The 17,802-nt window shown below is 50.0% G+C and overlaps 7 protein-coding genes across 7 annotated transcripts; 1 reads left to right on the top strand and 6 right to left on the bottom strand.

Moving 5' to 3' along the window:
• Positions 1–195: 195 nt before the first annotated feature.
• Positions 196–3,351, bottom strand: K444DRAFT_577656 (glycoside hydrolase family 63 protein). The gene is made up of 3 exons (XM_024877581.1): positions 3,009–3,351; positions 956–2,910; positions 196–895 (listed from the first exon to the last, which is right to left on the bottom strand). The coding sequence occupies exons 1-3, from the start codon at positions 3,226–3,228 to the stop codon at positions 644–646; spliced, it is 2,427 nt and encodes an 808-aa protein (XP_024726199.1). The 5' UTR covers positions 3,229–3,351; the 3' UTR covers positions 196–643.
• A 129-nt stretch (positions 3,352–3,480) lies between these two features.
• Positions 3,481–4,899, bottom strand: K444DRAFT_622856 (DUF1777-domain-containing protein). Its single transcript, XM_024882184.1, has 3 exons — positions 4,427–4,899; positions 4,304–4,363; positions 3,481–4,234 (listed from the first exon to the last, which is right to left on the bottom strand). Exons 1-3 carry the CDS (start codon positions 4,755–4,757, stop codon positions 3,741–3,743), a joined length of 885 nt encoding a protein of 294 aa, XP_024726198.1. The 5' UTR covers positions 4,758–4,899; the 3' UTR covers positions 3,481–3,740.
• Positions 4,900–5,828: 929 nt separating this feature from the next.
• K444DRAFT_297055 (uncharacterized protein) lies at positions 5,829–7,033 on the bottom strand. Its single transcript, XM_024871692.1, has 3 exons — positions 6,720–7,033; positions 6,288–6,623; positions 5,829–6,237 (listed from the first exon to the last, which is right to left on the bottom strand). Exons 2-3 carry the CDS (start codon positions 6,564–6,566, stop codon positions 5,929–5,931), a joined length of 588 nt encoding a protein of 195 aa, XP_024726197.1. The 5' UTR covers positions 6,567–6,623; positions 6,720–7,033; the 3' UTR covers positions 5,829–5,928.
• Positions 6,639–7,532, bottom strand: K444DRAFT_297064 (uncharacterized protein). Its single transcript, XM_024871693.1, has one exon. The coding sequence runs from the start codon at positions 7,316–7,318 to the stop codon at positions 6,818–6,820; it is 501 nt and encodes a 166-aa protein (XP_024726196.1). The 5' UTR covers positions 7,319–7,532; the 3' UTR covers positions 6,639–6,817.
• Positions 7,533–7,691: 159 nt separating this feature from the next.
• Positions 7,692–9,372, top strand: K444DRAFT_622854 (snare-like protein). Its single transcript, XM_024882183.1, has 4 exons — positions 7,692–7,939; positions 7,999–8,033; positions 8,089–8,198; positions 8,690–9,372. The coding sequence occupies exons 1-4, from the start codon at positions 7,906–7,908 to the stop codon at positions 9,156–9,158; spliced, it is 648 nt and encodes a 215-aa protein (XP_024726195.1). The 5' UTR covers positions 7,692–7,905; the 3' UTR covers positions 9,159–9,372.
• Positions 9,373–11,291: 1,919 nt separating this feature from the next.
• K444DRAFT_622853 (uncharacterized protein) lies at positions 11,292–11,785 on the bottom strand. Its single transcript, XM_024882182.1, has one exon. It carries the CDS (start codon positions 11,760–11,762, stop codon positions 11,490–11,492), a length of 273 nt encoding a protein of 90 aa, XP_024726194.1. The 5' UTR covers positions 11,763–11,785; the 3' UTR covers positions 11,292–11,489.
• Positions 11,786–14,950: 3,165 nt separating this feature from the next.
• Positions 14,951–15,697, bottom strand: K444DRAFT_638790 (uncharacterized protein; the record flags this gene model as incomplete). Its single annotated transcript, XM_024884306.1, has 3 exons — positions 14,951–15,124; positions 15,210–15,509; positions 15,689–15,697. The coding sequence occupies 3 exons, from the start codon at positions 15,695–15,697 to the stop codon at positions 14,951–14,953; spliced, it is 483 nt and encodes a 160-aa protein (XP_024726193.1).
• Positions 15,698–17,802: the final 2,105 nt, after the last annotated feature.

Genomic DNA, 17,802 nt, shown 5'->3' with positions numbered 1-17,802 from the left:
GTCATGCGGCGTATGTGGGGTAAGGGGCCGTCGTACAGGGTGCCAGTCCAAGACCGGAAAGGGGTAGCGAATTTCACTTACTGGACCGTAGGATGAGCTAATGCGGTGCGAGGTTTGACATAAGCACTGATTCCGGAACATGATGTCAAAAGCTACAACTCGTGGCTTTTGCTGAGAGGGTTACTGTGGGATGATCTTTCTATTTCGGGACCTCGCTTCTTGCACCAGTTGCTTCTCGAAGGGCTAATGAGGAACGGTTTGCCCACGGTCACGAGAGATTCTGCTGCATCTTCATCTTGGCTCTAACCTCGGTCATGACTGGATGGAAATATATCTCTCGGTCTCACCGTCCAAGATACTTCCTCTGATTTCAGCAGAGGGACAAAACATCAAAGAAAAACGCCTGAACTACAGGTCGCCGGCAAAGGCGTCCCAAACGAACGCCTCCCGCATCTCCGTGTGTTACAACAGGTCTTCACGACGTGCAACAAAAGCCCTCACGTTACACAACCTCCAAAAGACAGGAGCAAACTTTTCCTTCCGTTTCCCTGATGTATATAACACATTGGAAATATTTCCAAACATCCGGCCAGGAATTTTATATACCACAAGCTTTCAGATCTGTCTCTTTCTTTTCGTAAACTCACAGCTCATCATGCCCAACCTCCCACTTCCCACCACTCAAATCTGGCATCCCCATGATCTTGACCACGAGACTCGTCCAGCCCGTGAAATGCTGCGTCCTTTGCCCCTTGCCCGTTTCAGGGTTATACTGCTCCCATGCAAAGCCTGTCTCTTGCCATGAATCAAAGACTGTTCTGATGAGGTTCAATCTCAGTCTTGAGTAGAGATCTTTGGATTTTTCTTGGTAGGGGCCGGGAGTTTGTGCGTATTTCTATTTTCGTTAGTTGGATGGTTGGGGAAGAGGAAGAGAGGGGAAGGGAAGTGAGCCTACGAGTAACTGCGCAACAGCAAGATAGTTCATATTCATCCACACAGGACCCCTCCAATAATTCTCCGCCGTCCCATAAAACTCATCCTTCTTGCTCAAACTCCTCAACCCAAACTCACTCCACAGCTCCTCTTCATCACCCAATAAAGTAAGTATATGGCCCAACTTCTCGCTCTTTGGTTCAAGTAGTCCCGTTAAGAAAGGGAAGAGAGAAATGTAGCCCTTGTGGCAGACGAGGGCGTTCTCTTCGAAGTCGTCGATTGTGGCGTCGCAGTAGCACTTTTCTTTCTCGCTCCAGTGCAGGTCGTCGATGTTGCGCAGGATGGCGGTCTCAATGGTAGTTAGCTCGGCGACGTCGTCATCCATCTGGAGGAGGGTGGCAATGTTCTTGAGGGATTTGGTCATCATGCCCATCCAGGACATGAGGTCGACGTGCAGCTCTCCCGGATGAGGGGGTTGAGGACGCGGATAGTCGTCGAGACCAGAGGTCAGAATGTGCTGGGGGGTTCGTCCACGCCATCTGTATCCTTCCTTGGAGCTGAAAGCATCGCGGTCGTAGGATTTCAGGTCTCCAGCTTGAGTTCGGCGGAACCAATGATAGTGTGCCTTCAGCTTGGGATAAAGTTCTCGGAGGTAGTGAAGCGCTAAATCTGGATTTTTCAGATGCACAGGAGTTGGCTTCTGGCCCAAGGATTCCTTTACTGGAGGAGTGGTTCCATTCAACGCACCAATCTTGGTGATCAAGGCGTCGATGATGAAGAATAGAGTAGGCGGGTTGGCGTAGTGAGGATACTGCGTCTGGAATTCTTGCGGCACCTTGCTGCGTGCTTCGGCACCAAGAATCTGTTCACGTCCAATCCATCCATCCGCATCCATAAGATTGAACCAACTTTTGACAACTTCGAGCGCAAGATCCATGTCCCAATCAGCAATTGGAATGAGGTGGAATCCTTCATCCCAATAGAAACCTCGAGGAAAGAACGATCTCGACGGGATGGTGGTAAAGAGCTCGGAAGGGCCTTCCAACTGCTCCTGGTGCTTCTCCCTAGCGGCCTGTGTCTCTTCCCAGAATCCTTCATTCTCCTCATCATACTCCGGAGCATATGATCGATCAACCACTGAATCACCATAGAAATATCCCAAACCTCCAAGCAGATTCGAAAACAGGTTCGTGCCAAATCTCTGCAGCTTCTCGACGTCAAACGGAGGCTTTGGATCAAATGTAGCAATAAAGCGTTCGAAGAATCCCTTGGAGGTATTCTCAATGAACTTGCTCACATCTGAACTGAAGTACTCCTTTCCAGAAGATCCACTATTGAAGATGACATCGAATTCGAAGTTTCCCTCGAACACTTTCTGGATCATGTGGATATTTCCAGGTCCAGGATTGTGGTTAATGGTGTACACCTGGGAAGGTGGAGGTACATTCTCTTCCCCATACTTCTCAACATACTTGTCGACCGATTCCTTCAACATCTTGAACAGAATTGGCTTCGTCTGCCAAAGGATCTGATCCGGCGCCGTGAGGGAGTTCACAAACGTCCGATCCAGCGGTTTCTCCTCATACGCCGCATGTGAGTTCTTAGGATGGTAGCCTCTTCCCCCTGTAACCACCAACTTATACTCTCCCAGCCCATCACTTTCCCCCTTCAACGTAACATCGCCCTCATATCCCACAGGCTCCACATTCTCGACCTCCAGAGCTCCCAACCCCTCCAACGAAGCGTAAAACACAACGGTAGTCTTCAAATCCGGCGGCGCATCTTTCCTCGCCGTACCCCTTATTCGCGCAGCCCAGCTACCTCCGTTACTTCCACCAGGGATCTTAACGAACATGGTCCTGACATCGATGCCATTGCCCTCGTCGTAGATAGTCTGCACCCCGCCGCTCCTGGCATCGAATTCGTCCCAACCATAGCCTTTCATGCCATCCCCTTGTTCACAAGTATGTCTGAAATCTACCGCCAATTAGCCCTTTCTTGGTCGCAAGTTTACAAGCGCTTCCCCTGCCCTTAACCCTCCCCAATTGACTCAAAAAGAGAACAAGAAGACCTACTATTCTGCACATCCTGGAAATTCTCCACCTTCGACCACATGAGGCCACCCATCAAGCTCTTAGGAATCCTCGGCCGGACGCCAAAATACAGATTCGGGCGATATGGGCCCCAAAGCAAGCTCTGGTTCGCATTTCTCGCAATCTCCTTGTACAGAATCGCTGTGTCGTCAGCCGCGGCGACTACCGCCAGCACCGCCGCGAGCCCTCCGAGAAACTTCATTGCGGAGGAGAAATTAGAGGGGGAATGAATGGAAGGAAGGTTGGGAAGAACCAGAGCTCCAGAATGAGTGTGTGGGAGCTCGAGGTTGTGGGCGGAGTGGGGTTGAGATGGAACTGAGGAGGCTTGAGAACACCGTTACAAGTTCAGGGCGCAATCAGCCTGCGGCGCGAGGCTGCCGGGAAGGCTCGCGCTAGTCGTTTTAGGAGCCTTTGATGGTCACGGTGGGTGAGACACCCTGTTCTGGACTAGATGTGGACGGGATGTTTTATTGCGTTTCTCGTTTATTATGCTTAAAAAGCCCATAGGCATGGCAATGTTTGTTTATGTCGTGACGACCCGAAGTCCCCATGGGACAGACTTCAATTCTTCGTAGAAGTCCACCAGGAACACATACCAGAAACCCATGGTACTTGGGTCTTCATCTCAATTCCGCATCGAACCAACATAACTCTCCGAGAAGGTCCAGCAGAAGGTCTTTCACAAAGTCTCCAATAACTCTCAATGCCCACACTTCATGATTCCCTCGTCGGACTAAGCGGCCTATTGAACCCACCAACCCGATTCATATACTGCCGATACTCCGTCTTCTTCTCCTTCCTGACCGCATAAATCTCATTTCCTGCGACCTTCTGCTGATGCGTCGTGCCAAAGCCCCCAAAGCCCATCATAGCCTGCATATCCGCCAGCGCATCATCATCAACCATGATATCCTCATCGTCTTCCGGTGGGGGAGACTTCGCTTTGCCCTTCTTTCCCTTCCTCTTGTCCTTCTTCTCCGTTCCGGATTCGACATCCATCCGATCATGATCCTGTCCTTGTCCTTGGTCTCCAGTTCCACCAGTGGCTTTCTCACCAACCTTAAAACTCACAGGTGGCGTCGCGGTGCGGCTCTTCGTGAATTCTTCCTCGGCCAGCACCTTCCCCTCTACCTTCAACTTCTCAAGCTCTCGTTCGCGTCTCGGGCTCCTACTCCTCTCCCTCTCGCGCACACCATCCCGTCCTCGGTCTTGCAAAGAAGTGTTAGACCTACTCCTAACAACCAGATTGGCTTGTCCTGGTGTGACTGGATACTCACCTCTCTCGCGTCTCGGACTCCTACTCCTCTCCCTCTCTCGTACACCATCTCGTTCTCGTTCTTGCAAAGAAGTGTTAGACCTACTCCTAACAACCAGGTCCACCCTCCCCAGTATAGACTCACCTCTATCCCGTCTTGCACCGCCACCTCTATCCTCACCCCGCCGTCCACCTCTCTCATCATCCCTCTCGTCTCTGCCTCTTCCACCACCTCGCGTATCTCTACCGCCTCTCCGGTCTCTATCCCTCTCATCCCTTCTCGGACTCCGACTGCGATATCGCCTATTCCGATCCCTCTCTCTATCCCGATCATCCCGCCTATCATCGCGTCGTTCCCTCTCTCTCGGCGCAGGCTCGTCGCGCTCGCGGGACTGAATGGGCGCGCGGCGGTCGGAGTCATCCCACATCTGCTTGCTGTCTGGGCGGCGGGCGCGCTTGTGTGGTGGTTCTGCCATGTTAGCAAGGTTGCGAAGGGGTTCGAAGTCGTGGGTGGGACTTGGGGAGCGAGGAATAATTTGATGGAGGAAGTTGGTTGTTGGTGGAAGCAGCTGGGTTGGAGCTCAAGATATATTGGCAAGGCTGGGAAAACAAATCGCCAGAAAATTTAAGACCGTGGCTACGGTCACGTGATCACATCTCAATAACTCGAATGTTTAATCCATTCAGATTTCTGCTTCTTGGTTATGGAGACACTGGGGTTTAACATTGCGAATGCTGAATGATAAGGATGCGACGGTGCAGGTTGTGATCTGCGAATACTTCACCTGTTGCATTTTCGAACCCCTTTTTCCAATCCCGGACTCCTCACCGTGACAGTTCGTTTCACACAGGAAAGTAGCCAAATCCCACATTTCCAAAACCCATCCTCGTGTTCCAAGATTAATGGGATCCGTCAGAGCAATCCCCCTATTCTCCCAGGCTACAATCCAGTGCCCCGCGTCAATCTCACTCTCCAGTCTCCACTCGCCATCCTTTTAATGTTCCACCTCAGAAGATAATCTACATTCAAATCAGTGTAGCATTTGCATGATCAGCGCATCGTCGTTGAATCGTTGTTCTTACCATCATACCTAAAATATATTCAACGGCAGATCGGCTAAAAAAAAACTTACCTCATGCACCAGAGTCACAGCGGAGGAAGCTAGACTCGCCAGCCTGAAGGCTTGCAGAGATGGGCTCCATGAGGAGGCCCCCCGAATGAGATTGTGATGCTGAACAGCTTAACCCATTCTTTTCTGTTGTGTAGATCCTTTCATATCATGCAGAGCTGAGTATATCATAAAAGCTACACAAGAAAGGTGAAACGACAAACCTACACAACGTACCTCATACAATCTAATCATTTGAAGTCCAAGGCATTCCTCCGAAGTCCACGGGCTGAGTAAGGCTCCTGTTCCAGGGTACGGGCATCCATTCGTCACAAGCATCACTCGGAACCTTTTTGGTGTGGCAGAGCCATCTGGTAAAATTTCCGGTATCTAATCTTTACAAAAAAACGAAGGGGTATCATCAGACAAAAACAGAAAAAAATCCAGGGTATCGTTTTGGCCAAACTCCAGAGAACAGACAACAAGAGAAAAGAAAGAAAAACATATTTAGAAAAGGATAGGATGGTACGAAAAAGACTTAGGCAGCCTTGGCAGGGTTCTCATCCGATGCCGCAGCCTTTTCGTCTTCTCCTTCTCCTTCTCCTTCTCTCTCAATCCAAGTCTCCTGGAACGTATGCTCAAGATATTCGTCGAATTCACCGCGACCTCGAACAACTCTCGCAGCCAAACCCTGTCCAAGGTAGTCCGGGTCATGGTACCCACTGCGGCCATTGCTGATGAAATCATTAACGGCTTGGCGAAGCGCATCCGGAGAGAGGCCTTGAAGGTGGTCATACATGGGCAATCCTTCGAGGGTCTTCACGGCAGTCGGGTGCTGAAGAATGGCCTACCAAAATGATAAGCCTTTGTTTTGCGATGTTGTGAGTTAGTACTTACAGTGACATCGACATCATCATACAGTGGCGAATTACCATCTGCAAGGACTGCCTCGGCATCATCGTACATACGGTCCTTTTTGTTGCCACGGCCATTGAGAATAACCTTCGACTTCTTCGCGGCTGGGGTAATCGGACTACCAGCAAATCGCTTTGGGCCTCCTCCTCTGAGGCGAGTTGAAGGGATACCGTTGGGTGAGCGTTGTCGGGGGTTGCGTGCGATTGGGCTATTGTATGGAGTTGGGATGTAGGAACGGCGGGAGCATGAGGACAACCTCATATCTTCATTTGGCTCATCATGATCTCCATTGCCGACCGGAACAGCGGGGTTGGGATCCTTGCAGTTGTTAGTTGACGCCTTTTGGGCTATCTGGATATAAAGCAAGTGCGAAGAAAGGGGAGATAACGGAGGATTGGTTGTGGAACAACTGACTAGCAAAGGCGACGGATGCCCGTCCTGGCTGAGAACAGAAAAACGGAAAGGGGGCACAGGGGAAAAAAGACAAAGTACATTTAGAAGGCACTGTCTGTCTATGATATATGAGGGCAGGGTTTCAAGTGAAAGATTGTGAAATCTTTGTGCGCTAACAAAAGTGCGCTGAATGTGAATTGAGATGAAGGAAAAGGGGCAGAGCGGTAAACGACACGAAATCGAGATAAAGGAAAATGGGCGGGTGAGCGGCAAACAACGCGCTTGCGACAAGAAGGGAACATATAGATATATATCATATGAGCGATTTGGGGACTTACAGAAGTAGTTTGATGACCATTCTGCTCGTTCCCTTCAGTCGTGTCATCACCAGGGTCATTGGAGTTAACACGGTCGGGTTGTGAGGCTTCCATAGGAGATGGAGGAGCTTGAATCGGCGACGACGTCTCAACCAGAGGGAGATTGGGATCAGCCCTTGAGGGAGCCTCAGCAATCCTCTCAATGCGACCGAAGGTGGGAGTTGATGGGCGGGTAGGAGGAAGTTGATGCTCGAATGTTGGAGTTGAGGGTCGGGTCGGCGGTACGCGAATGGGTGCCCCCATGATCGGCAACAGGCGTGGGAGAGCGTTGAAAGCAGGTGTGTGGGTAGTGTACAAAGAAGTACAAAGTCAGGGGGTGAGGAGGAAGTCGATCACAACACCTTGTACCAGAACAAGAAGTTACGGTGATAGATGTAGAGTGTTGTGGTTGATGTTGCAAGGAAGAAGGTTGGAGTTGAAGGTTGGATGGAAATTTAAGAAGGAAGAAAGATCGAAATGTTGATTTTGTTTGTGGAAAGTTGCGAGCCTCGCGATTGACGCCTGACGAGCTCCCCGGGTTCCGGCGGGGGTGCCTAGCGTCGGAGCGCAAGAACATTCTCCCGAGCCTCGTCCCATGTTGATTTGCTGAAGCCGGGCTGTGAATAGAACAGCTATGCCTCTTCCAAAGCTTTCCCCTGAAGCCCCCAACCTTCGTTGAACAAAGACCATCAATCTCTTTGAAGTCCCTGGGCTCCTGTGTGACCGGGGGGTGCAGACCATTTCAAAACTCCAGATTGCGACAGATCATGGTCCACATGCTGTCTTGAGCTTTCCAAGTCCTCACGGTTCTGTCCTGTTTCCAGAGAGAGCTGCAGATCTAGAGAGTCAAGATGATCAAGTCAACTCAAATAGCCCGGCTGGATGGTGAGTATTAGGAGAACCGAGTACCCCATCATGGCCAGGGACTGACTTAATTTCTCTAGGCCTCATGCTCTGCGCGTCCGTCGATGATGAACATGTACGGAGGAGCATCCCTGCTGCTGAATTGATAGGCTGACTTGCAGTTCGAATAGGCCGAATCGGACCTCTCTGAGATCAAGTCTCAAGTCAAGCTGGTCCTCCGTCGACTCACTCGAAATTCCGAATCACAAGCCAGCATCGAAAGCGGCCAATACACACTCCAGTACGTTCCAATGTCTGATTGAGTCCTCGAATTTAGAGGGAGACCGTATCATAATGAACGGGGAAGAAATGTAGTGACGTTTGGGTCCCATGCAGTCAGTGCGAAGCTGCACTAGTCTGCTCAGTGGCTCGTTGAATCAATTAAGAGAAGAAGGCGCTGCCGGCAATATTCTGGAAACAGAAACCCGGACTTTGGTGCTTGGTTCAAGTGAACTCCTATATGTCTGTATACTTTGGCATTCCTCATTGTCAGTAAGTTCTAGGTTTATATGGAGAAGGAGCCAGTATAGGGAAAGCAATCTCACCATTGTTGGCCTATCCTCCAAAGGAACGCCTTCTCGTTCCCCACTTCACTCCTCTGCAGTTATCCCCTCGAGCACCGAAGGTAGCAATGGGAAGGAACGAATCACAATCTCAACACATTCCCTCAAATCAATTACCTTCTCTTCACAACCCATCCCATCCCAGAATCCACCAGCTAACACCCACCAGCTACCTCATCTCCCAAGACATAGTCTACATGTGCATCAGCGAGCGCTCCTACCCGCGCAAGCTCGCCTTCACCTACCTCTCCGACCTCTCTACCGAATTCAGCACCACCTATCCCTTGCAGCAAGTCCTCTCCTCCACCATGCGCCCCTACGCCTTCATGGAGTTCGACACCTTCATCTCGCGCACCAAAGCCACCTACTCCGACTCGCGCGCCACGCAGAACCTCGACAAGCTGAACGACGAGCTGCGCGACGTAACCAAGGTTATGACCAAGAATATCGAGGATCTGTTGTATAGGGGAGATAGTCTGGAGCGCATGGGACAGGTGAGCAGTAGGTTGAGAGAGGATAGTGCCAAGTATAGGCGTGCGGCGGTGAGAATTAATTGGGAACTGCTGCTCAGCCAGTACGGACCGTTTGCTGGTGTTGGTCTCTTCATTTTAATTTTCATTTGGTGGCGATTCTTTTGAATCTCGTCTGCTGCCATTTGACTACACAAATGAGAAAAGACACACTATAGCTTTGTACAACATAGGATGATGGATCGAGGAAATGGCTTGTATACCACACTCGTGGCTAAGATATACGGCTTTTTCACCATGCGATATGGCATAGGCACGGAAACGAAGAGAAGCCAGGGACCCAGTTCTCTGCAAATGATTCCCCAAGAAGCTTTGCTTTCCGCTTTTTTCACCAGGCATTCTTGTGCTGATAACCCCTGGCTCAAGTCTCCACCCACCAATTCATCCACCAAGCGGTGTTTCTTTTCATCACCCCAACCAGCCTTGATCTCACTGAGCCATTCAATCGGTAGTTCCGTACTCTCCTGGTGCCTCCATCTCCAACACCACGCACATCCATCCGTTTGATCCATGTTGCTACTCTCCCTGGGTGTATTCTTCTTCTCCCACCTCTCCCCCCGTTAGTTGCAACTTCACTCAAAACCCGAAGAGGAGTATTTCCAATGCTATATCCTCGCTGTTGTCCACTTTTCTGTTGCGGATTTTGCTCCTAGCTCGGTGTCTCGGCCGCCGTTTTCAGCAAAACGGCAGACTCGCCCAGCTCAGGTGTCAAATACGAACCAAGGAGTCTAATATCCATGCCAGTGCTTTGGTGATACGCGTGATGAAAGTGAAGGAAGGTGAAAGCCCTTCCCTCATTGACAGCTAAACCAAGTCCCCAGCATCATAAAACCATCGACAGCCGAACCCCGACTATTGAGGCGCCGGCCACGTGAGGTCAATCTGTCGTTCCGTGCTGTCGTTGTGTGCTGTCGATCATAACAAGCCATTGTTCAGGACTCGGCGGGAATATCTTGGATGCTGAGTTCTGTTCTCCCGAGCAAGATTTCTACCCTGTTAGTAATGGCTTGCTTGACTTAGACCACGGTTCTCATCTTCTGAGAAGAAGCTTTCGTCATCCGACTTTTGGGGAAGTTTTTGGCGGAAAGAATGTTTTGGCAAGTTGCTAGAGACAAAGCTTTCAAGAAGAAGAGCAAAGAAATTTGCACTGTATGTGTTCACATCGCAGCTTGACGACGAGAAGTTATTGTTTGGGCTTCATCCCATGTTTCAAATCGAGCTGGCTTCGCTCTGATCTTGCCGTTGCTTCGTTCCCATTTTCCTTTCTTTTTCTTCAGATGACGACAAGTTGTCAATTGAGCGTCATCCCATGTTTCAAATCGAGTTGGCTTCGATCTGATATTTCACGAAAATTGCTGCTCGCTTCGCTCTGATGTCTTGACAAAGAATCACATCCTCTTGTTATTCTTTAGATGACGCGAAGTCTTTATCTGATGAGGCATGTGAGGTCCAGGTACACCACACCCTTTCCATTGCCACCATGGCTGTTGACAGGTTGGATTGTGTAGTATCGCTGGCCACTGGCTGCAGGGTGAGGGATACTCAAGAAGCTTTTGGCCACTGTGATTCCCAACTAGTGTTGGTGTATTCCTTGGTCTCTTGGCAATTACCTGGTATGCAAACCCATTTGATTTACCCTCGGCAGAAACAATCCTCCTTGGGCTCAGCTCTTGTTTGCCTCTGGTTCAAAGAATAAATAGCTCTTCAGCTCTCGAAGAAGCTTCACCGATGAATCCAAATTAACCGCCAAAGGAGGACCCGCCGTAAAAGATAATTGGTTCTGCCAAATGCCGGGTTTCTCCGTCGACTCTTATCACTTCCGAGACGGGTCTGCTGAGTTGTTGTTGGTGGAGATGGTGCAAGTGTTGACTTGGTCTATACCCTTGGAACCAAGGGCTTAAGCCATACTTGGTAATGTGTTCATTAACAGACAGCTTTGTGATGCGTGGAGAGGATAATCTTCCCCAGCGAGAGTTTCCGGGGTGTAACCTCGAGTTTCCTAAGAGCATTGAGCTTCTCCTAATGCTCCCTCTGCATCTCGGCAAGGCCACCGTCCAAACCAGAGATGATCCGTTGCATTGTCAACCAGATTCGCACCAGATACGTTTGTTCCTCTCGCCGGTTATAGCCACTGGATTGACCATATTCCATTCCGATCATCGCCACGTCAACGGCCCTCGCTCTGTCCAACCACGTGTACATCTTTCTTTGCTTCTCCATGAATGCGTCATGGATCTCCATCGCCTCGTCCTACAGCGTCGAAGCTCGGTGGGGATATGGATAGGGAGCTCATTCCCTGTAACGAGAGATTAGGAAGACTTATCAGTAGCTTCTTCAGCGTCCTTCGTGTCTTCGTCCTCCGCTTCAGACTGGGCATCAGCATTGTCGTCAACCTCGGCATCACCGTCGCCTTCAGCTTCCTCCTCAACTTCCTCGACCTTAGCTTCTTCTTGCCCCTGGCTCAAGCATGAGTCTTTGGGCCACCGGCGGATGCCTTCTTCGGAGCAGTTGTCTTGCCGACACGCAGCCTTCTTTGCGGCCCCCAAGCGGTGCTTGATGTAGTGGCATTTCCTTCAGAGCTTGCTTTCCATCGGCCAACCAAAATCTCACAGTTCTTGTACCAGAATCCTCCCCGTAACCAGTCTGGGGTTGGCGAAATGCTTCGATTTCTCTGGTATCCTTTTGCTTCCAATGGCGCGTCTTGGACGGCATCTGAAAAATGCTCCAGTCTGTCGAATACATTCTCGTCTCCGATGGTTGTTTGCCCGTTCTCGGAGTATTCGGCAAGAATTCGATGGATTTCAGACTACTTGCCTGTGCCTCTGGCTGGAGAGCAACACAATAAATCAGATCGAAGTCATATAAGCTAGCAAAGTCCATGCATGCGTTACCCATATCTTGCGTCTTGGTCTTCTCTTGAGGGGGTTCGTTTGCCGAGGGAGACCATGCTCGAAAGAGCCTTCATCGGAGGAGAGGAACATTGGACCAGTGCCGTTGAACTTTCTGTTCCTCTATGATGAGTTTGCAAATCTCTCAGCCGGAGCCGGTCCCTACTCACTTCCATTGTCTTATCCACATTGCCATAGAAGTATCTATAGAGATCCTGACTCTATATCGACGAGACAAGGGCAACGAATCAGATCGAAGCGGGAATTGTCTTCAGGATCTGAAATGCTCACGTCCGGGACGGAGAAATGGTTCTCTTGGAGGAAAGGAGTCAACCCACCACGTAACCCAGCGCAAATATCTCTTTTCAAACCACCACAGTGTGTGGCGTATCACGGCAGATGATTCGGCCTGGTTGATTTAGCTCTATGGTAGATTACAGAGGGAAAGGAGGATGGAATCTAAGTCCACGAGACTTCACTGCGGACAAAAGCTACCTGGCTCTGATTGCATCGGTACCAAGCCATCAGCATCCATTTGTTCGACACTTGGGTCTTGTGCTGGCCGAGGCACTGGAGGTGGAGATCTTGGGTTTTTCAAAGTCTGTTTCAAGACTCGCTGTTCTGCTTTGAAATTGGCCAAACTTGTCGATATTGTCCCAGTAATGGTCGTAGTAATGGGGGATATTCTGAACTTGGAGGTGCTGCCCCTTTTTCGTCTACGCTCGGCTGCCTGAGAGCAGAGGATAGAGACCGACCAAAGTTGGAAGAGAAAATGCTTCGAGGTGTTCTCGGGCGGCTTGGAAGAAGAGCTTCACGAGTAGCCTGCGAAGGGTCCTGTTCCAGCATGGACGTGCTCTGCGGGAGTCTTGATATGTACCCTTCAAGGCTTGCATACATATTTTTGGGGAAGGTCGTACAGTGTTCTGTACCGTATGCCTCAGCAGCTTTCTTGATCTCACCAGCACCAGGCTTGACCGCATCAAAAGCGTTCTTCTCTCTCTCTTGAACACCCTTCGGCTCGACTTCGGTCTTCTCAGCACTGGCATCCTCACTCGCTGGCAGGGTCAAGCCATGAAGCTTGGCTCACGAAGTTGCCCACCTGTTCATTTGCCACCACTAAGTTCCCTTTCTCATCGATCTCGATACTCTCGCGGATCTCATGCTCATGGGCCTCCTCAGTAGCCGTGGTCGCGGCCTGGCCTTTTTCCCAAAGTGCTCTCCGAAATGCGACGAGATGGGTGTCCGGTTCAGAGGGCCGAATCCGCTTGCAGATGGGCGGTCCGCCACACGTCAGTTCAATGCATCGCACGTCCCGCAGAGTAACATACACCCCGCAAGAGGAGGGTGACGTCCACCGGTGACGTCCAGGGGGCCGATACTCGTGAGATCTCTCTTTGCTAGGGGTAGCATGCGCGACCGGGTTGAAAGGACCTTAGACTTGCACTCAAGCATCTTTAAAATGGGCCTGGCCATCAGTCAGTCATCCACAGACTCCTTGCTTGCTTGTTCTCGACTCTCAGTGACCTCCCTCGACTTAGCTTTACCGTCCTCGGCATTGCAATCGGCTTGCTCGTCAGAGTCATCATTAATTTGCTTGACAACATTCTTGTCCTCTTCAACTCAACAACTCTGTTTATGCTCTCCCCAATGGCCCTCTGTGCCTTTTTCTTCTACGCATGGTACGAAAGTCAAGGAAGAAGCGAGTCTAACATGCGGTATCAAGAATCCAGACTGCGAATGAACACCACTTTATTTCGAGGCTTGTCAGGAGTGTAGAGAGCGGATCCAGACAATCGCCTCGGGGATGGCAATAACGCGTGGGGAGGGTTGATCCGTCAAGCTACTTGCTGTTTGGTTCCCAAATTTACTCTCGCCGTACTGCCGGATTGTGGGGTCGATGGATGGTCTGGGCCAACTCTGCACCGAGAGTCAAGTGCTGAACACTGACTGGAAATTTACAAGCGATTTACGCTTCCGAGACGTGTTCAGTTCACCATCTTCCTCCTCGGCGTCCTCATAATCGGTCTCTTCCTTCGTATCATACCGAAGTAGAATGCAGTAAGCGTTGAATTGTTCACCCACTAGGCCTCTTGGTGAACGAGCTGCGGTGCAATCAGCAAGCTCTGAGCCTGGCTAGACATCTGGCTCTGAGGATCCCTTCGTATCAAAAGTCTCACGGCCATCTTCTTTGTATGGATCGGGCTCGGTGGCCGCTCCAGGATCGTTCATCTCCTTCTCTCTGTTCTTTGAAGGACTTTGATAGGTGGAAATCAACAAGATCGGAGTGGGGTTTCTTCCAATTGCAGAAAGAAGTGGGAAGATCAGTGGAGAAGTTGCGGGTGAAATACACAGGCAAAGTCCGAACTCTTGGTGGGTCGAGTCGACGGGCTCACATCAGACCTGGAGAAAATGTCTTGTGAAAGCCATCATCTCGTCATCGTTCAGTTGAAGGTAAAGTCCCGGGTGTCACTGAGTAAACCCTTGGCAATGGTGACAGAAGAACACCACTGGCTCCTGAGTGACGGTCGTAGTTGCCCTGGGAAGTTCGAGAGCAGCCCCTATTTTGATAGTCGTCTCTCTTGAATTCGGGATAGCTAGGCATATTCTTATCATGTTGCTGCTCGACTCGTAGATCAACGATCATAGGGAGCTTGCAGAAAATGACTTGCTCCAGGACGCTGTTGATAGGCTTGCGCGAATGCTCCAAGCTCGGTATCAAATCTCATCAAGTGATGGAGACAGACTCCCACCTTTTCTAGTTCTCGTCTTCCTGAACCGGTCCACGGGAAGGAGGTGGATTCCCAATCGCTTGTCGATGGTCAGTGCCTCTTTGCGATGGCTTCCATCGGTGATCTCCCCGGCACCGAAGCCAGTAATTCCAGCTTGATGATGATGCGTATCTATTTTCTTCCACGACTTCGCTGTTGCTCACAGGCAAGGCTGATATCTCCTTCTAGGTCTTTTCAACAGTTGAGCTGAACAGACTCCCTGCAAGAGCGATTCCTGCTGCTTTTATCTTCGTCTATGCTTTCGAACTTTCTCGGTATGCTTTCTAGGGTGGTTTTTGTCGTCTGGGGGAAATCCATGCTGCGGCCAAGTGGTCCAGTCCTTTCTTGGGCTCGTTAAGAAGATACCGCTCACTTCACGTAACCCAGCCGCAGCAGTCATTCCCGGCATTCCATCGGACTTCGAGACGTATTAGGAAGAGAAATTCCCTGAAGTTGGGGACACTTACCATTCATTTGCCACTGTCTTCTGATAATCACCTCACATTCATCTTGTTGGGGATGCGCGCCGTAGCGGCCTTCAGAGAAGTTCTTTTATTCCTTTCCTCTATGTTTAATTTTTGCTGATCTTGTCTCCACCCCCAACATCTTCTCCAAACACTCTCCGCCACTGTTCCTGAAGCCGGACCAAGCTGGCAAAGCAGTACCACCATGAATGGCAGCTGGCAAGCCGTGACCGAAGCCGAATGAACCTCGTCACTATCATAAGCCTCGTAGCCATCTTCCTCGTATGGGCTAGGATCGCCAACGTCGTTCATCTCCTTCTTATTCTTTGGTAGACCTTGCTGCTATCATAAGTAGCATTTAGCAAGTAATAATTCTGCTTCAAGTTAGCAATCACTTTTATCCCGAGCAGTGGCAGTCAACGAGTAGTCAGCAACAACTGAAGTGACGGCCTGGAAACTCGCCACAGGTTTTCACAACATCTTTCCATTTGGGAGTTCGGGCGAGAGTAATTACTTACGAATTTCATCAAGTCCAGGAAAACAGGTGAGTCAAAATGACGATTCAAGTTGAGCAAATGTTGAGTTTTATAGTACCCAAGCATCGAAAATTGATGAACAATTCAAAGCAAGTTCTGCTTTCTCTTTCTTAGAGGGACTATCAGCTCAAGCTGGAGGCTTTCCTCCGATGCTAGAGATTGTTAGTTGTCTGATACTATTTTGAATAATCGATTGGAACCAGCGAGAGGCGTTAACACTAACCTGGGTGGCATCGTTCAGATCATGGCGACTTGGGCGAGAAACGCGAAAGCCCGGGACGCGGCGTGCTTTGGCCTTCCTCAAGACCGAGATTGATTGCATGTAGCAAGATCGGCGCTAGAGAGCACCACCTACAACAAGCAGAACTCGCTGTGTCAGGTTAGGCGCCTCTTGGTCCCTTGAGAGTCCCAGCCTGGTTCCTCTGGGACTGTGAGCTTATGTCCATTCTACGGAAGTGAGACAAAGGTGACTTACGGCGCTTGGGATCATGGGCTCGGGGCCACCTCGGGGTGCAGGATCAACTTGATGAGTGGCCGTTAGGATTATCAATCCTTCTAGGACTTGGCCGCGGTGTATCTTGGTCATTTCCGACATCTCATCCGCACGAATCAGACGATTTTGTGGCATTGTCAACTGAGTTCAGAGCATCGATATTGGAAGGTATGCTCAATTAGACGCGCATTCAGGCCGCGCGCCCCTACAATGCCATACTCGGCGCACATCAATAGTCTCTCGGTCTCGTTCGGAGGGTATGCAGCGCTGAGGAATTGAAAGTTGCGGCTGCAGTGCGGTGGAGACGGGGGTTTTATTAAGCAGGTTTGGCTCTCCGAGCAAACAGCACCTGGAAAGCGTGAAATTTGGTACTTCCTTAAGGTCTGAGGAAAGCTGGACAATATGGAGAGACTTACTTCATTCTACCGATAACATGTTGATGATTGGACCCGTGTTCGAGAAGCTGTGAAGCATGTTCGCAGCTAAAGGAGCAGTTGGCCAGGCGGATGCGCGATGGGTCTGCAGTCACCTCGCATGGTCGCTGAGGAGCATTCTTCAGGTCCGAGATCGATTCTTGAGTAGTGGTTAGCGATCCAGTCGTTGTACACAGGATGGAGTACAGCTGAAAGCTGGTGAGGAGCCCGGGCGGATGGCTTTGACTTCCCCTGCTCGAAGACCAGCGGAACTCCAGAGAAACGCGACTAGGAACGAGAATGACTTACTGCTGAGGATTTGGATCTCTCTTTCATCAAGGGGGAGAAGATTGCGGAGCTATTCTGATGTTGTGTTGGTGGAGAGGATGGTGGATGGTAGAGGGTTGAAGAGATCGCGAAGAAGGAGCTGTCTCGAATGGCAATTGTTGTGGGCACTAGTGGCCTTCCAGGCGAGGATCGGAGCTCTGGAGGTCATCTGACTTCTCTGTTGAAGCTCTGCTAGCGCTAATATTTATATTAAATATGGGGCCATGCCCAAAAGGGTATCTTCTGGTTTCGTAAGGTCGCAGGAGCGGCTGCAGGATTCGAAGTTAGGATACTAGGAGTATAAAAGCGATTTTATCACTAAGATATAGGTTGGAATGCTTTTTGAGGGCATTTAGGAAATGTTGTGGACATTATGATTTGGTTCGAAACTATTAGTAGGTTCAAATTACTTCTTCTCACCTGTTTGGACTTTCAATTCCAGGTCTTCGAAGTCTTTAGTGAGCCGAATATAACCTGTGAGTTGACCGCATAAAATAGTAGCAAGTCCATGCTTCAGTGCAGATATTCTAAGCGTCTAAATCTACAGGGACTCAACCTTTCATTGTGATACCTTAGGCAAACAAGACACTTCGTGCTCCTGCTAACCTGGAAGTCTAGCGTGCAGGTTCTACCCTCACCCTTTATTAGCGCTTTGAATTTTTGAGAGATTCATTCTATTTAAGGCCGCTTTTAGGCAACACTAATGTTTTACCGCCTCCAGTACAATAGAAAGTGCGTTTGGGTCTGGGTATTCCTGCTTCTCTCTGTCGCTTGGTCACAACGGCTTGGACAACAACGAACAGCGCATCGAATCCATTTGCTTTACCGATCTAAGTTGGGCCCTACTAAACCTCCTTTCTTCT

This window comes from Hyaloscypha bicolor, assembly GCF_002865645.1.
Source record: "Hyaloscypha bicolor E unplaced genomic scaffold K444scaffold_191, whole genome shotgun sequence".
Lineage (NCBI taxonomy): Eukaryota > Fungi > Ascomycota > Leotiomycetes > Helotiales > Hyaloscyphaceae > Hyaloscypha > Hyaloscypha bicolor.
Note: the sequence above shows the minus strand (reverse complement) of the source record. Positions and strands in the feature narration are given on the sequence as shown.

Coding starts and splice junctions, on each gene's coding strand:
- K444DRAFT_577656 (XM_024877581.1), bottom strand. CDS start 3,228: ATGAAGTTTCTCGGAGGGCTCGCGGCGGTGCTGGCGGTAGTCGCCGCG. Junction 2,911..3,008: donor TTTCCAGGATGTGCAGAATA/GTAGGTCTTCTT, acceptor AATTGGCGGTAG/ATTTCAGACATACTTGTGAA. Junction 896..955: donor TTGCTGTTGCGCAGTTACTC/GTAGGCTCACTT, acceptor TAACGAAAATAG/AAATACGCACAAACTCCCGG.
- K444DRAFT_622856 (XM_024882184.1), bottom strand. CDS start 4,757: ATGGCAGAACCACCACACAAGCGCGCCCGCCGCCCAGACAGCAAGCAG. Junction 4,364..4,426: donor CGGTGCAAGACGGGATAGAG/GTGAGTCTATAC, acceptor CTTCTTTGCAAG/AACGAGAACGAGATGGTGTA. Junction 4,235..4,303: donor GAGTCCGAGACGCGAGAGAG/GTGAGTATCCAG, acceptor CTTCTTTGCAAG/ACCGAGGACGGGATGGTGTG.
- K444DRAFT_297055 (XM_024871692.1), bottom strand. CDS start 6,566: ATGAGGTTGTCCTCATGCTCCCGCCGTTCCTACATCCCAACTCCATAC. Junction 6,238..6,287: donor ATGATGATGTCGATGTCACT/GTAAGTACTAAC, acceptor TCATTTTGGTAG/GCCATTCTTCAGCACCCGAC.
- K444DRAFT_297064 (XM_024871693.1), bottom strand. CDS start 7,318: ATGGGGGCACCCATTCGCGTACCGCCGACCCGACCCTCAACTCCAACA.
- K444DRAFT_622854 (XM_024882183.1), top strand. CDS start 7,906: ATGATCAAGTCAACTCAAATAGCCCGGCTGGATG. Junction 8,034..8,088: donor CGTCCGTCGATGATGAACAT/GTACGGAGGAGC, acceptor CAGTTCGAATAG/GCCGAATCGGACCTCTCTGA. Junction 8,199..8,689: donor AGCGGCCAATACACACTCCA/GTACGTTCCAAT, acceptor AACACCCACCAG/CTACCTCATCTCCCAAGACA.
- K444DRAFT_622853 (XM_024882182.1), bottom strand. CDS start 11,762: ATGCCGTCCAAGACGCGCCATTGGAAGCAAAAGGATACCAGAGAAATC.